The following is a 17079-nucleotide window of genomic DNA, read 5'->3' as shown; positions in this document are numbered from 1 at the left end:
AGGCTCTTCTTCGCGACATTCGGAGCATGCTACTTGATACAATTCCACCTCGACTGGTATATCATTACCTACCCCCACAGACATAACAATATATTTATGTTTTAGTCAAGTTTAGTTAAAGTAAAAAGCGGACGTGTACAGACAGGCCTTACATTTTGGAATGGTCTCGGGTTTCCACTTGTCTTTGTGTTTGTAAAAGAATAAATTAAGAGGTTATAAGTTCATCATGCGATTATAGAAATCCTAGCGGATATAACATTTGTAGATTTAAAGACAAGAAACAGTAAACATTTGTTGTCCTGGATAATCTTTATAAGCAAAAATATATATGCCATTTTACCAAATGTAACCAATTGTGCAAAATCTCGGTTTCCATCGGACGACAACTTTTAATCATTTAATTATCACAGATTTATTGTAATATATTCTGCTGACATTCCCTAATATTATAAATCTATAAATAAAATGTAAACTTGTACCAAAGGGATCAAATGACCTACGACGGTCAACCTTAAAGGTCTCGGAACCAGACACTCATAATAGTCCATGATGCGCCAACCTTTCCATTTTCAATATGCAACTACCTACCCATAATTATAATTGGGAATAAAATATACAATCTTTTTTAACTACCCACCTGGTTACACCTCCGTCTCGTACTATTATGGGAAGAACCTTTTCAACAGCTCACGTACAGGTGCAAATACCATGTTATCCAGGTGCACATCTAGGGCAGTTTAAAGTTGAACCAAAAGGCAAGATGTCGCAATGTCGTTAAATTAATGATGACCTTTTTCTGTCAACCTTTATAATTGTAGCATCACAAACAAATTAACTTGGATTTGAGGATTTAAGAACAAAACGACCCCAATGTTTTTGCAAAATTTCACAAAATGGTACAATTCTGTTGCTTTTAGCTCTTACATGCCTCGATCTTGTATACAAAAAAAGAAGAAAAAACGTGCTGTTGCTAATTCAATCCTAATCAAGTTTTTGGCCTAAGCTGTGCTTGGTGGTCCAAACTTACATCAGCCTCAGATGTAGAGGTAAGCAAAGGTGAGTAATGTTATGATTTAATAGACGAAATGTCCAGCTCGTCTTTAATTCTGTTAACCCAACGCTCTGTCATTTAGCTCTTCCACGAGGCTTGACTTTGTCTGCATGTCTCTCTTTGTAAATATAGATGTTCGTGAATACCATCTGTTAAACTACCAATGTCTTTCTCCCTGTATGTCTGACCAGGAAAGCCTGCAGTCCCTGTGCCATCCTTTTGCCGCTGCAGGCCAGCTCCTGCTCCGCTTGCAGCGCTTCATTGACCTTGTCGCACGGAGTCCCAGCCAGGCCATTGACTTTTGTGCTGTTGGTGCCTCGAGGTCCAAAGCTACGTCTACCTCGGGACCATCTGAGCCTCTACCCAAGGGTTGTCGGACGTACCAAGCGTTTGCTGCGGGCCTGGCTTGCTTTTTGAGGGGTTTCCATGCCGAGTTGACAGAGCTAGAGCAGAGGGCAGCTTCACAGAGTAAGGCCTTGAAATTGTCCTTGAAGATGTCCATTTAAACAAGGGATTGCATGGAAGAGGGAGTGCAACAAATATGGTACACAAGGAAAGGAAGATAAAAAGAAGAGGGTAATCTAGAATTTAGAAAGGGTAGTGTGGGTTTGTAGTCGGATGTGTTGTTTGTATCAACATAGATTGAGTTTGTTCACGAGATGAATGTGAGTGTTTTGTCTCTGTGCATCATCCCTAGCTGAACCAGTCACTCTGTGTGGTTTGTTGGCTTTGCTGGCTCCTCGTCTCACACAGCTGCGCTCGCTAAGACTGGTCTTCAGCACAGCCGTGCGGACTGTACCTCTGAACGCATCCACCCTGGTTAAGGCCTCGCACCTGCTTGGTTCACTGCTGCGATCTCTGCGTCGGGCCCATTGCGGCAACAATACTGCTGAGGTAAGGCCGCCATTCTGACTCTCACCGACAACACGTTTTCTGTGCATCAGGTGCATGTCTCACTTCTTCAGCTCATGTGAGCCCAATCACTCAGGGCTTCAAGTTGATGCCAGAAATGGCCACGCACACACCGGGGCGTAAAATAGAATTTTCCATGAATACAACATCCATGGTGTGAACCAATGGTGCGGCAATACCACACATGAACACATCACAGATTTCATACCGCACCACACCACACACGGACACATATTTCACACGATGCACAGACACGGGCACACTGATAGCATATTTTGCCACATTTTGCTGCATTTTGTCACATTGTTCCACATTGTTCCACATTGTTCCACATATTGCCACATTGTGCCACATAGTGCCACATAGTGCCACATAGTGCCACATATTGTCACTTTTGTCACATTTTGCCACATTTTGCCATATTTTTCCACATTGTGCCACATTGTGCCACATTTTGTCACATTTTGCCACATTTTGTGACATTTTGCCAGTTTTTCCACATTTTGTCACGTTTTGCCACATTTTGTGACATTTTGCCATATTTTTCCACATTTTCCACATGCCACATTTTGCCATATTTTTCCACATTTCGTCACATTTTGTCACATTTTGCCACATTTTTCCACATTTCGTCACATTTTGTCACATTTTGCCACATTTTGTCACATTTTGCCACATTTTGCCATATTTTTCCACATTGTGCCACATTTTGCCATGTTTTTCCACATTTTGTCACATTTTGCCATATTTTTCCACATTTTGTCACATTTTGCCACATTTTGTCGCATTTTGCCACATTTTGCCACATTTTGCCACATTTTGTCACATTCTGCCACATTTTGCCACATTTTGTCACATTTTGTCACATTCTGCCACATTTTGCCACATTTTGTGACATTTTGCCACATTTTGTCACATTTTGCCACGTTTTGTCATATTTTGTCACATTTTGTCACATTTTGTCATGTTTTGTCATATTTTGTCACATTTTGTCACATTTTGTCATATTTTGTCATATTTTGTCACATTTTGCCACATTTTGTCACATTTTGCCACATTTTGTCACATTTTGCCATATTTTTCCACATTGTGCCACATTTTGTCACATTTTGCCATATTTTTCCACATTGTGCCACATTTTGTCACATTTTGCCATATTTTTCCACATTGTGCCACATTTTGCCATATTTTTCCACATTGTGCCACATTTTGTCCCATTTTGCCATATTTTTCCACATTGTGCCACATTTTGCCATATTTTTCCACATTGTGCCACATTTTGTCACATTTTGCCATATTTTTCCACATTGTGCCACATTTTGTCACATTTTGCCATATTTTTCCACAATTTTTTTTTTTTTTTTTTTTTTTTTTGTATACAGGTCGAAAGACAAACCGACACATAAAACATATAACATAGGGAGCGGTAGACAAGATGGGGAGAGAGGGGGAAGGACACAAACACAACATTTGAGAGCAGGGACCGAGAGACATGGAGACATCGAGAGATCTGAGAGAGGGCGAGGACAATGTGCCACTTTTGTCACATTTTGCCATGTTTTTCCACATTTTGCCATGTTTTTCCACATTTTGCCATATTTTTCCTCATTTTGCCATATTTTGTCACATTTTGCCATATTTTTCCACATTGTGCCATATTTTGTCACATTTTGCCATATTTTGTCACATTTTTTCACATTTTGCCACATTTTGTCACATTTTGTCACATTTTGCCACATTGTGTCACATTTTGTTACATTTTGCCACATTTTGTTACATTTTGCCACATTTTGTCATATATGCACATTTTGCCACATTTTGTCACATTTTGTTACATTTTGCCACATTTTGTTACATTTTGTCACATTTTGCCACATTTTGTCACATTTTGCCATGTTTTTCCACATTTTGCCATGTTTTTCCACATTTTGCCATATTTTTCCATATTTTGCCATATTTTGTCACATTTTGCCATATTTTTCCACATTGTGCCATATTTTGTCACATTTTGCCATATTTTGTCACATTTTTTCACATTTTGCCACATTTTGTCACATTTTGCCACATTTTGTCACATTTTGTCACATTTTGCCACATTGTGTCACATTTTGCCACATTTTGCCACATTTTGTTACATTTTGCCACATTTTGTCATATATGCACATTTTGCCACATATTGTCACATTTTGTTACATTTTGCCACATTTTGTTACATTTTGTCACATTTTGTTACATTTTGTCACATTTTGCCACATTTTGTCACATTTTGCCACATTTTGTCACATTTTGCCATATTTTGTCACATTTTGCCATATTTTGTCACATTTTGTTATATTTTGTCACATTTTTCACATTTTGCCACATTTTGTCACATTTTGCCACGTTTTGTCACGTTTTGCCACATTTTGTCACGTTTTGCCACATTTTGTCACATTTTTCCACATTGTGTCACATTTTGCCACATTGTGTCACATTTTTCCACATTGTGTCACATTTTGCCACATTGTGTCACATTTTGCCACATTGTGTCACATTTTATTACATTTTGCCACATTTTGTTACATTTTGTCACATTTTGTTACATTTTGCCACATTTTGTTACATTTTGCCACATTTTGTCACATTTTGCCATATTTTGTCACATTTTGTCACATTTTGCCATGTTTTGTCACATTTTTCACATTTTGTCACATTTTGTCACGTTTTGCCACATTTTGTCACGTTTTGCCACATTTTGTCACATTTTGTCACGTTTTGCCACATTTTGTCACATTTTGTCACATTTTGTCACATTTTGCCACATTGTGTCACATTTTGTCACATTTTGCCACATTGTGTCACGTTTTGCCACATTTTGTCACATTTTGTCACATTTTGTCACATTTTTCCACATTGTGTCACATTTTGCCACATTGTGTCACATTTTGCCACATTGTGTCACATTTTATTACATTTTGCCACATTTTGTTACATTTTGTCACATTTTGTTACATTTTGCCACATTTTGTTACATTTTGTCACATTTTGCCATATTTTGTCACATTTTGTCACATTTTGCCATGTTTTGTCACATTTTTCACATTTTGTCACATTTTGTCACGTTTTGCCACATTTTGTCACGTTTTGCCACATTTTGTCACATTTTGTCACGTTTTGCCACATTTTGTCACATTTTGTCACATTTTGTCACATTTTGCCACATTTTGTCACATTTTGCCATATTTTGTCACATTTTGTCACATTTTGCCATGTTTTGTCACATTTTTCACATTTTGTCACATTTTGTCACGTTTTGCCACATTTTGTCACGTTTTGCCACATTTTGTCACATTTTGTCACGTTTTGCCACATTTTGTCACATTTTGTCACATTTTGTCACATTTTGCCACATTGTGTCACATTTTGTCACATTTTGCCACATTGTGTCACATTTTGTCACATTTTGCCACATTGTGTCACATTTTATCACATTTTGCCACATTGTGTCACATTTTGCCACATTTTGGCGGTATGATTGAAGGACGTGAAGTTTCAAAGGAGAAATAGCCATGGACGAATCTGATGATTTCTCCAGGTGTATTCTGGTCGGTTAGACACCTGATGTTGGATCGCTGCATTCCCCACCTTTGTCCTTAGGCGAAGCTGCTCCTTTGGCTTTGGGTGCAGACACTCGCACCGTATTTGGACATTATTGGTGGTTGGCTCATTGACGGGCAGCTGCACGACCCCACCAAAGAGTTCTTGCTGCAGAGGTCAGCGCACCACGCTGCACCTCACATCTTTATTCTGTTCATCTGTCGTCTACTCCTTTCACCTCGTCTTTTGTTTTAAATGCAGACTTCATGTTGTCCATACCAAGCGCATGGTGAGGCTAGTTTGAAATAAAGACAGAATTTCACGATAGTTTTCTACTTGTCCATTCAGTTTTGTGCACCGTCTCTGTTTTCACTTCGCTGTCCCTTCACTTCAACATTTTCTACCCCCGTCAATTCACCCCAGATCCACTTTTTTGAAATACCGACTTCTTTCCTGGAAGTCCTAGCAGTGTCCATGTGTTTTTTTTTTTTTTACCTCTCCCACCCCTCCTCCTCCCCCCAAGCCCCCTCCCTCCCACAGATCTCCCGATGTCCCTGCTCTCCATCTTGTTCTCCCGCTCCCTTTATCATATGTTTTATGTGTCAGTTTGTCTTTTTGTGATCAATGTTAGCTCTTTCACGAGCCTCGATCTTGTATACAAAAAAAAGGCAGTTGCCCTGAAACAACTTGCCTTTGCCTCTTGGAAGGCTAATCCAACTGAAGGCAATCTCAGTTCCTTCCACCAAGCTCGGAACAGGTGTGTGTCTACCCTCAGGAGTGCCAGGAAGCACTATCTCTCCTCACTCAAGAATGAACTCTCAAACCTGTCTCCTTCCTCCAAATCCTGGTGGCGTCTGGTCAAATCCGTTTCTGGTGTTTGTCCCCCCTCCATCCCCTCCCTTACCTCAAATGGCCACACAGTTGACATCGCACGTAACAAAGCCGAATGCCTCAACTCTGTGTTTGCCTCAAAATCCTTAGTCCCAAACCCATCTCTCACTGTTCCCACCTTTCCCAGTCGAACCCAACTGCTCCTGGACTGTGTGTCCTTCTCTCCTGACAAGGTGGAGGAGTTTTTGTCAAACCTCGACTCTGATTCTGCAACTGGACCAGACGGCATCAGCCCACGGGTCCTAAAATCCTGCTCTGCCGCTCTATCTCACCCTCTCTCTGTTCTTTTCACCCTATCTTTTGCTCAAGGTCATCTGCCAGCATCCTGGAAATCAGCAAACATTACTGCTTTACACAAAAAAGGTGCAAAAACAGATCCTTGCAACTACAGACCAATCAGCCTGCTCCCAATTATCAGCAAAGTCATGGAATCCATCATTGCTTCGGATATGAAATCTTTCCTCTTCTCCAATGGCTTGATCTCTGATCATCAATTTGGTTTCAGACCAGGTCACTCTACTCTGGACATGCTGCTTCTGCTGTCTCAACAATGGATGGAGGTCCTCAATGCCAAACAGGAAATCAGAGCTGTCTCCCTTGACATATCACGTGCCTTCGATACGGTCTGGCACCCAGCTCTGCTCACCAAACTCTCCTACTATGGTATCCATGGAAATCTCCATGCATGGCTTGCGGACTTCCTCTCTGGTCGTAGTCAATGTGTGGCCCTGAATGGATTTCTCTCATCTCCCCTCCCTGTTCAGGCTGGAGTTCCCCAAGGCAGTGTGCTGGGCCCTGTGCTTTTTCTGGTCTTTATCAATGATCTCTCCGACTCTCTGGAAAATCCTCTCTATCTCTTTGCTGATGACTCCACTCTCTGCCGCTCCATCCCTCTTCCCTCAGATCGGCAGTCTGCAGCCTCCTCACTCTCTGAAGACCTGGACAAAATCACAGACTGGTCAAACAAGTGGAACATGTCTTTCAATCCTGACAAATCTCACACTCTTACTATGTCTCTCCGAAAAGATCGACTGGACAACCCTCCCATCTACTTTCTCAACAATCCTCTCCAAGAAGTTCTGTCGCTCAAGCTTTTGGGTCTCACTATCTGCCATGATCTTTCTTGGGAAAACCACATTTCCAAGCTGGCCTCCAAAGCCAGTCGCCGACTGGGCATCCTCCGTCGTGCGAAGTCCTTCCTAGGCACACCTGAGCTCCTCACCACATACAAGGCTTTCATCCGCAGCTCAATGGAATACTGTTCTCCCCTATGGGCTGGTGCTCCTGCCTCACACCTAGCTCGGCTTCACGCTGTTGAATCCAAAGCTTTCAGAATCATTGGAATCTCCCGCGATGAAGCTACCTCTGAGGGCCTTTCACTCATTCACCGCAGGCCGGTAGGTGGTCTTTCTGTCTTCTACCGACTCCTCTCCGGCCTTGCTCCCCCAGCTCTCTCTGTGCTCTGTCCCCCAAATATTCCTACCGGTCGCACAAGATTTATTTTTTTCTTTTTTTTTTGTATACTACATCGAGGCTCGTGAAAGAGCGAACATTAATCACACAGAAAGACAAACCGACACAAAAACATATAACATCAGGAGCGGTAGACAAGATGGGGAGAGAGGGGGAAGGACACAAACACAACATTTGAGAGCAGGGACCGAGAGACATGGAGACATCGAGAGATCTGAGAGAGGGCGAGGGCTTTGGGGGGGCGGGGGGCATGGGAAGGGGGGGGGGTGGGAGAGGTATAAAACATATGGACACGGCCAGGACTTCCAGGAAAGAAGTTGGAATTTCAAACAAGGTGGATCTGGGGTGAATTAGCGGGGGTAGAAAAGATCAAGGTTTTGGATGGGGGAAGATAAGAGATGGTGGTGAACAGCTGTTTTAAAGACCCGGAGGGAGGAGTGGGATTGAAGGGAGTGGGGGAGTTTGTTCCAGAGGCGGGAGAAAAGAGGAATGAAAGAGTGAAGGTGAGCAGAGAGCCGAGATTTCGGCAGTTTAACCATCAGAGGGTTGCTGGCAGATCTTGTGCGACCTGTAGGAATATTTGGGGGACAGAGCACAGAGAGAGCTGGGGGTGCAAGGCCGGAGAGGAGTCGGTAGAAGACAGAAAGACCACCTACCTGCCTGCGGTGAGTGAGTGAAAGGCCCTCAGAGATAGCTTCATCGCGGGAGATTCCAATAATTCTGAAAGCTTTGGTTTCAACAGCGTGAAGCCGAGCTAGGTGTGAGGCAGGAGCACCAGCCCAGAGGGGGGAACAGTATTCCATTGAGCTGCGGATGAAAGCCTTGTATGTGGTGAGGAGCTCAGGTGTGCCTAGGAAGGACTTCGCACGACGGAGGATGCCCAGTCGGCGACTGGCTTTGGAGGCCAGCTTGGAAATGTGGTTTTCCCCAGAAAGATCATGGCAGATTGTGAGACCCAAAAGCTTGAGCGACAGAACTTCTTGGAGAGGATTGTTGAGAAAGTAGATGGGAGGGTTGTCCAGTCGATCTTTTCGGAGAGACATAGTAAGAGTGTGATGGTTAAACTGCCGAAAGGTTAAACTGCCGAAATCTCGGCTCTCTGCTCACCTTCGCTCTTTCATTCCTCTTTTCTCCCGCCTCTGGAACAAACTCCCACACTCACTTCAATCACACTCCTCCCTCCAGGTCTTTAAAACAGCTGTTCACCACCATCTCTTATCTTCCCCCATCCAAAACGTTGATCTTTTCTACCCCGTCCCCCGTGAATTCACCCCAGATCCACCTTGTTTGAAATTCCAACTTCTTTCCTGGAAGTCCTGGCCGTGTCCATATGTTTTATACCTCTCCCACCCCCCCCCCCCTTCCCATGCCCACCCACCCCAAAGCCCTCGCGCTCTCTCAGATCTCTCGATGTCTCCATGTCTCTCGGTCCCTGCTCTCAAATGTTGTGTTTGTGTCCTTCCCCCTGTCTCCCCATCTTGTCTACCGCTCCCCATGTTATATGTTTTATGTGTCGGTTTGTCTTTCTGTGTGATCAATGTTAGCTCTTTCACGAGCCTCGATCCTGTATACAAAAAAAACAAAAAAACATGGAATATGATATGATGATTTCTGATGTACCGTTCCTTCATTTTGCTTCCACTCTATTACACAGGAATGAAGGTGAGGGTAGCCGTGCGAGCGCGTTCTGGTTTTCCACGTACACCTTGTTCTGCGTCGCACGGAGCGGCGATGGCGGCCGACGTACGAGGTCTGCTCCAGAAACCAGGCCGGTCACCGGGAGGGAGCCCGCGCGGGGCCGGACCTGGGATTCTCGCTCTGGGATGCGGATCATTGCGAATGCGGAATGTTGCGGAGACGAGGATGATGAGGAAGAAGATGTCGATGAGATCGAGGATGACGAGGAGACGGTGACGGGATTTCTGCGTCCTGTTTTGAGGCAGGTGATTCTGACTGGGAAATCTGCCGAGTTGTTGCATTACCTGCAACCGAAGGATTTGTCAAGAGAACCAAGTAAGTTTGGGAATTTTGTGGGAATGTTTGAAACACCTTTGTTTTTATTCCATCACAGTCGGTCACTATTTTGAAAGGAAAATGTTTTTCTTACTTTGTTTTATAGACTTGAGCAAATTCACATCGCTAAGCATCCTTATCACCCGGGAAATGTTAAGCTGGATATCCGGAATGCTCTTGGAAACGTCAAGTTCAAACCCCTTTCTTTTCTGTCCCTCGTAACGTGAGACACCCTTCAGTACTTCCCATGTCTGTGTACTCCAGATCGTCCCACGCGAACGTTGAACTCGTATTTTCTCGAATCGCTTCTTACCAGACTCGGACCGGTGGGAGTCGTAAAGACGGCACCATCAGAAACCAGCGACCATTCCCGAGGGAATGCTCCTGACTTCCCCACTGGATCCCAGGCTGATCCGTTACTCGCTCACAGCTTCACTCGGTGATGAGCAACCCATCGTCATGTACTATGGTGATAGTTATATCAATAACTCATTACACCGCTGGTACTATGGTGATAGTTATATCAATAACTCATTACACCATTATATACTATGGTGATAGTTATATCAATAACTCATTACACCATTATATACTATGGTGATAGTTATATCAATAACTCATTACACCATTATATACTATGGTGATTGTAATATCAATAACTAATTACACCATTATATACTATGGTGATAGTTATATCAATAACTCATTACACCACGATGTACTATGGTGATAGTTATATCAATAACTCATTACACCACTATGTACTATGGTGATAGTTATATCAATAACTCATTACACCATTATATACTATGGTGATTGTAATATCAATAACTAATTACACCATTATATACTATGGTGATAGTTATATCAATAACTCATTACACCATTATATACTATGGTGATTGTAATATCAATAACTAATTACACCATTATATACTATGGTGATAGTTATATCAATAACTCATTACACCACGATGTACTATGGTGATAGTTATATCAATAACTCATTACACCATTATATACTATGGTGATAGTTATATCAATAACTCATTACACCATTATATACTATGGTGATTGTAATATCAATAACTAATTACACCATTATATACTATGGTGATAGTTATATCAATAACTCATTACACCACGATGTACTATGGTGATAGTTATATCAATAACTCATTACACCACGATGTACTATGGTGATAGTTATATCAATAACTCATTACACCACTATGTACTATGGTGATAGTTATATCAATAACTCATTACACCACTATGTACTATGGTGATAGTTATATCAATAACTCATTACACCACTATGTACTATGGTGATAGTTATATCAATAACTCATTACACCATTATATACTATGGTGATTGTAATATCAATAACTAATTACACCATTATATACTATGGTGATAGTTATATCAATAACTCATTACACCACGATGTACTATGGTGTTAGTTATATCAATAACTCATTACACCACGATGTACTATGGTGATAGTTATATCAATAACTCATTACACCACTATGTACTATGATGATAGTTATATCAATAACTCATTACACCATCATATACTATGGTGAGAGTTATATCAATAACTCATTACACCGCGATGTACTATGGTGATAGTTATATCAATAACTCATTACACCATTATATACTATGGTGATAGTTATATCAATAACTCATTACACCGCTGGTACTATGGTGATAGTTATATCAATAACTCATTACACCACTATGTACTATGGTGATAGTTATATCAATAACTCATTACACCACTGGTACTATGGTGATAGTTATATCAATAACTCATTACACCATAATATACTATGGTGAGAGTTATATCAATAACTCATTACACCGCGATGTACGATGGTGATAGTTATATCAATAACTCATTCCACCACGATGTACTATGGTGATAGTTATATCAATAACTCATTACACCATTATATAATATGGTGATAGTTATATCAATAACTCATTACACCACGATGTACTATGGTGATCGTTATATCAATAACTCATTACACCATTATATACGATGGTGATAGTTATATCAATAACTCATTACACCACTGGTACTATGGTGATAGTTATATCAATAACTCATTACACCACGATGTACTATGGTGATAGTTATATCAATAACTCATTACACCATTATATACTATGGTGATAGTTATATCAATAACTCATTACACCATTATATACTATGGTGATAGTTATATCAATAACTCATTACACCACGATGGACTATGGTGATAGTTATATCAATAACTCATTACACCATTATATACTATGGTGATAGTTATATCAATAACTCATTACACCATTATATACTATGGTGATAGTTATATCAATAACTCATTACACCGCTGGTACTATGGTGATAGTTATATCAATAACTCATTACACCGCTGGTACTATGGTGATAGTTATATCAATAACTCATTACACCAGTATGTACTATGGTGATAGTTATATCAATAACTCATTACACCGCTGGTACTATGGTGATAATTATATCAATAACTCATTACACCACGATGTACTATGGTGATAGTTATATCAATAATTCATTACACCACGATGTACTATGGTGATAGTTATATCAATAACTCATTACACTACGATGTACTACGGTGATAGTTATATCAATAATTCATTACACCACGATGTACTATGGTGATAGTTATATCAATAACTCATTACACCGCTGGTACTACGGTGATAGTTATATCAATAATTCATTACACCACGATGTACTATGGTGATAGTTATATCAATAACTCATTACACCGCTGGTCCTACGGTAATAGTTATATCAATAACTCATTACACCACGATGTACTATGGTGATAGTTATATCAATAATTCATTACACCGCTGGTACTACGGTGATAGTTATATCAATAATTCATTACACCACGATGTACTATGGTGATAGTTATATCAATAACTCATTACACCACGATGTACTATGGTGATAGTTATATCAATAATTCATTACACCGCTGGTACTACGGTGATAGTTATATCAATAATTCATTACACCACGATGTACTTTGGTGATAGTTATATCAATAACTCATTACACCACGATGTACTATGGTGATAGTTATATCAATAACTCATTACACCACGATGTACTACGGTGATAGTTATATCAATAATTCATTACACCACGATGTACTACGGTGATAGTTATATCAATAATTCATTACACCACGATGTACTACGGTGATAGTTATATCAATAATTCATTACACCACGATGTACTACGGTGATAGTTATATCAATAACTCATTACACCACGATGTACTATGGTGATAGTTATATCAATAACTCATTACACCACGATGTACTATGGTGATAGTTATATCAATAACTCATTACACCACGATGTACTATGGTGATAGTTATATCAATAATTCATTACACCACGATGTACTATGGTGATAGTTATATCAATAACTCATTACACCACGATGTACTATGGTGATAATTATATCAATAACTCATTACACCACGATGTACTATGGTGATAGTTATATCAATAACTCATTACACCACGATGTACTATGGTGATAGTTATATCAATAATTCATTACACCACGATGTACTATGGTGATAGTTATATCAATAATTCATTACACCACGATGTACTATGGTGATAGTTATATCAATAACTCATTACACCACGATGTACTATGGTGATAGTTATATCAATAACTCATTACACCACGATGTACTACGGTGATAGTTATATCAATAATTCATTACACCACGATGTACTATGGTGATAGTTATATCAATAACTCATTACACCGCTGGTACTACGGTGATAGTTATATCAATAATTCATTACACCACGATGTACTATGGTGATAGTTATATCAATAACTCATTACACCGCTGGTCCTACGGTAATAGTTATATCAATAACTCATTACACCACGATGTACTATGGTGATAGTTATATCAATAATTCATTACACCGCTGGTACTACGGTGATAGTTATATCAATAACCCATTACACCACGATGTACTACGGTGATAGTTATATCAATAATTCATTACACCACGATGTACTATGGTGATAGTTATATCAATAACTCATTACACCGCTGGTACTACGGTGATAGTTATATCAATAACTCATTACACCACGATGTACTATGGTGATAGTTATATCAATAATTCATTACACCGCTGGTACTACGGTGATAGTTATATCAATAATTCATTACACCACTATGTACTATGGTGATAGTTATATCAATAATTCATTACACCACGATGTACTACGGTGATAGTTATATCAATAACTCATTACACCACGATGTACTATGGTGATAGTTATATCAATAATTCATTACACCGCTGGTACTACGGTGATAGTTATTTCAATAACTCATTACACCACGATGTACTATGGTGATAGTTATATCAATAATTCATTACACCACGATGTACTACGGTGATAGTTATATCAATAATTCATTACACCACGATGTACTATGGTGATAGTTATATCAATAACTCATTACACCGCTGGTACTACGGTGATAGTTATATCAATAACTCATTACACCACGATGTACTATGGTGATAGTTATATCAATAATTCATTACACCGCTGGTACTACGGTGATAGTTATATCAATAATTCATTACACCACTATGTACTATGGTGATAGTTATATCAATAACTCATTACACCACGATGTACTATGGTGATAGTTATATCAATAATTCATTACACCGCTGGTACTACGGTGATAGTTATATCAATAATTCATTACACCACTATGTACTATGGTGATAGTTATATCAATAACTCATTACACCACGATGTACTATGGTGATAGTTATATCAATAATTCATTACACCGCTGGTACTACGGTGATAGTTATATCAATAACTCATTACACCACGATGTACTATGGTGATAGTTATATCAATAACTCATTACACCACGATGTACTATGGTGATAGTTATATCAATAATTCATTACACCACGATGTACTATGGTGATAGTTATATCAATAATTCATTACACCGCTGGTACTACGGTGATAGTTATATCAATAATTCATTACACCGCTGGTACTACGGTGATAGTTATATCAATAACTCATTACACCACGATGTACTATGGTGATAGTTATATCAATAACTCATTACACCACGATGTACTATGGTGATAGTTATATCAATAATTCATTACACCACGATGTACTATGGTGATAGTTATATCAATAACTCATTACACCGCTGGTACTACGGTGATAGTTATATCAATAATTCATTACACCGCTGGTACTACGGTGATAGTTATATCAATAATTCATTACACCACTATGTACTATGGTGATAGTTATATCAATAACTCATTACACCACGATGTACTATGGTGATAGTTATATCAATAATTCATTACACCGCTGGTACTACGGTGATAGTTATATCAATAACTCATTACACCACGATGTACTATGGTGATAGTTATATCAATAATTCATTACACCGCTGGTACTACGGTGATAGTTATATCAATAATTCATTACACCACGATGTACTATGGTGATAGTTATATCAATAATTCATTACACCGCTGGTACTACGGTGATAGTTATATCAATAACTCATTACACCACGATGTACTCCGGTGATAGTTATATCAATAATTCATTACACCACGATGTACTATGGTGATAGTTATATCAATAATTCATTACACCACGATGTACTATGGTGATAGTTATATCAATAATTCATTACACCACGATGTACTATGGTGATAGTTATATCAATAATTCATTACACCACGATGTACTATGGTGATAGTTATATCAATAATTCATTACACCACGATGTACTATGGTGATAGTTATATCAATAACTCATTACACCACGATGTACTACGGTGATAGTTATATCAATAATTCATTATAACACGATGTACTATGGTGATAGTTATATCAATAACCTCATAAGATTCTTCACCATTGAGAGTTAGTGCCAAAACTGATTTCCAGCACGATATCTCAAAAAGTTGTGGATGGATTCGGATGAAACCTGGTGGGCAGGTCGGATGTGGGACAAGGAAGAGTTTATTCAATGTTGGTGAAGATCCGGATCGGAGATTTTTTAAAGTCATTCTTCTCACCATTGAGAGATAGGGCCAAAAACGATAAACCTTATAGCATGATATCTCAAAAAGTTGTGGATAGATTCGGACGAAATTTGGGGAATGAGTTGGGTAGGTGACAATAAGAAGCTCATTAAATTTGGGTTCAAGTCGGATCCAGATCAGGCCTCTCAGTGGGATACAGAACGTAAGCTGTTCAGCCTGACGGAGGTATGCCCTCTACCGAGTTATGTTCAAGTATATTCTTGTGTTCATGTCATCTTCTCCCCAAGGATGTTTTCTGAGAAATTGACTTTTGACCCAGTGAAAACTGAAATCCCATTTCCTGAATCACTTCCTGCCTGCCAGCCAATCACAACCCTTCTTCAAAACTCGTTGTACCCTCATATCCAAAATCTATATCACAGCTGCTGCCAACGGCTTCTGCACACCCTCAAAACTGAGCACAGGTCAGTGTGTTTCCTTACAGGTGTGTGGCTCAGGTGCATGTTATCTATTTAAATTACTTACATGAATGAGTAGCATTCGTAGAACGCATCGTCTCGCCTCGTGCGCACATTCTGAACAAAAATACCATCAATAACTGAACACGCTGATATTATTGCCCATATCATCCATGCACTCTATTATGTCACATACATTGCCATTATCTATCGTTTTATTGATTAATTGATTGATTACTCTGATATTTGACGACCAATTTTCATCACGTTGAGGTTAAATTGCGTCAATGAAGATTGATATAAAATAATGAAAATGACAGACAAAACACCAGCAAAGGTGGGACCTTAGAAGAAGATGGAACCATGCAGGTCCAGTGTGGCTCCGGAAGTAAATAAGGATGAACAGGAAGCACGCTTTATAACTGCGAGCAGTTTTGCCGGGGCCCAGCCGCCCCACTTATGATACAACTTTGATCGGACACAGAGTGATTTTAAGTTTTGCATCCCTGGGTTCAGCGGTTTCAGAGAACAAGGTTGTTCAAGGTTTTTT

The 17079-nt window shown here is 39.5% G+C and overlaps 1 protein-coding gene across 3 annotated transcripts in view; it reads left to right on the top strand.

Annotated features, from left to right (window-relative positions):
- LOC137412887 (gamma-tubulin complex component 5) overlaps positions 1 to 17079 on the top strand; it is a 71626-nt gene that overhangs the window by 38663 nt on the left and 15884 nt on the right. For all 3 annotated transcript variants that reach the window (XR_010981568.2, XM_068098217.2, XM_068098216.2), the window contains 6 exons: positions 1243 to 1519; positions 1749 to 1945; positions 5600 to 5715; positions 9558 to 9916; positions 10181 to 10355; positions 16359 to 16535. Coding sequence is in view for 2 of the 3 variants with exons in the window: in XM_068098217.2 (XP_067954318.2) it covers positions 1243 to 1519; positions 1749 to 1945; positions 5600 to 5715; positions 9558 to 9916; positions 10181 to 10355; positions 16359 to 16535 (1301 nt within the window). In the remaining variant the exon portion in view is untranslated. The remainder of the gene's footprint in view (positions 1 to 1242; positions 1520 to 1748; positions 1946 to 5599; positions 5716 to 9557; positions 9917 to 10180; positions 10356 to 16358; positions 16536 to 17079) is intronic.

Source organism: Myxine glutinosa, chromosome 2 (assembly GCF_964187855.1).
Source record: "Myxine glutinosa chromosome 2, kmMyxGlut1.1, whole genome shotgun sequence".
Taxonomy (NCBI): domain Eukaryota; kingdom Metazoa; phylum Chordata; class Myxini; order Myxiniformes; family Myxinidae; genus Myxine; species Myxine glutinosa.
Note: the sequence above shows the minus strand (reverse complement) of the source record. Positions and strands in the feature narration are given on the sequence as shown.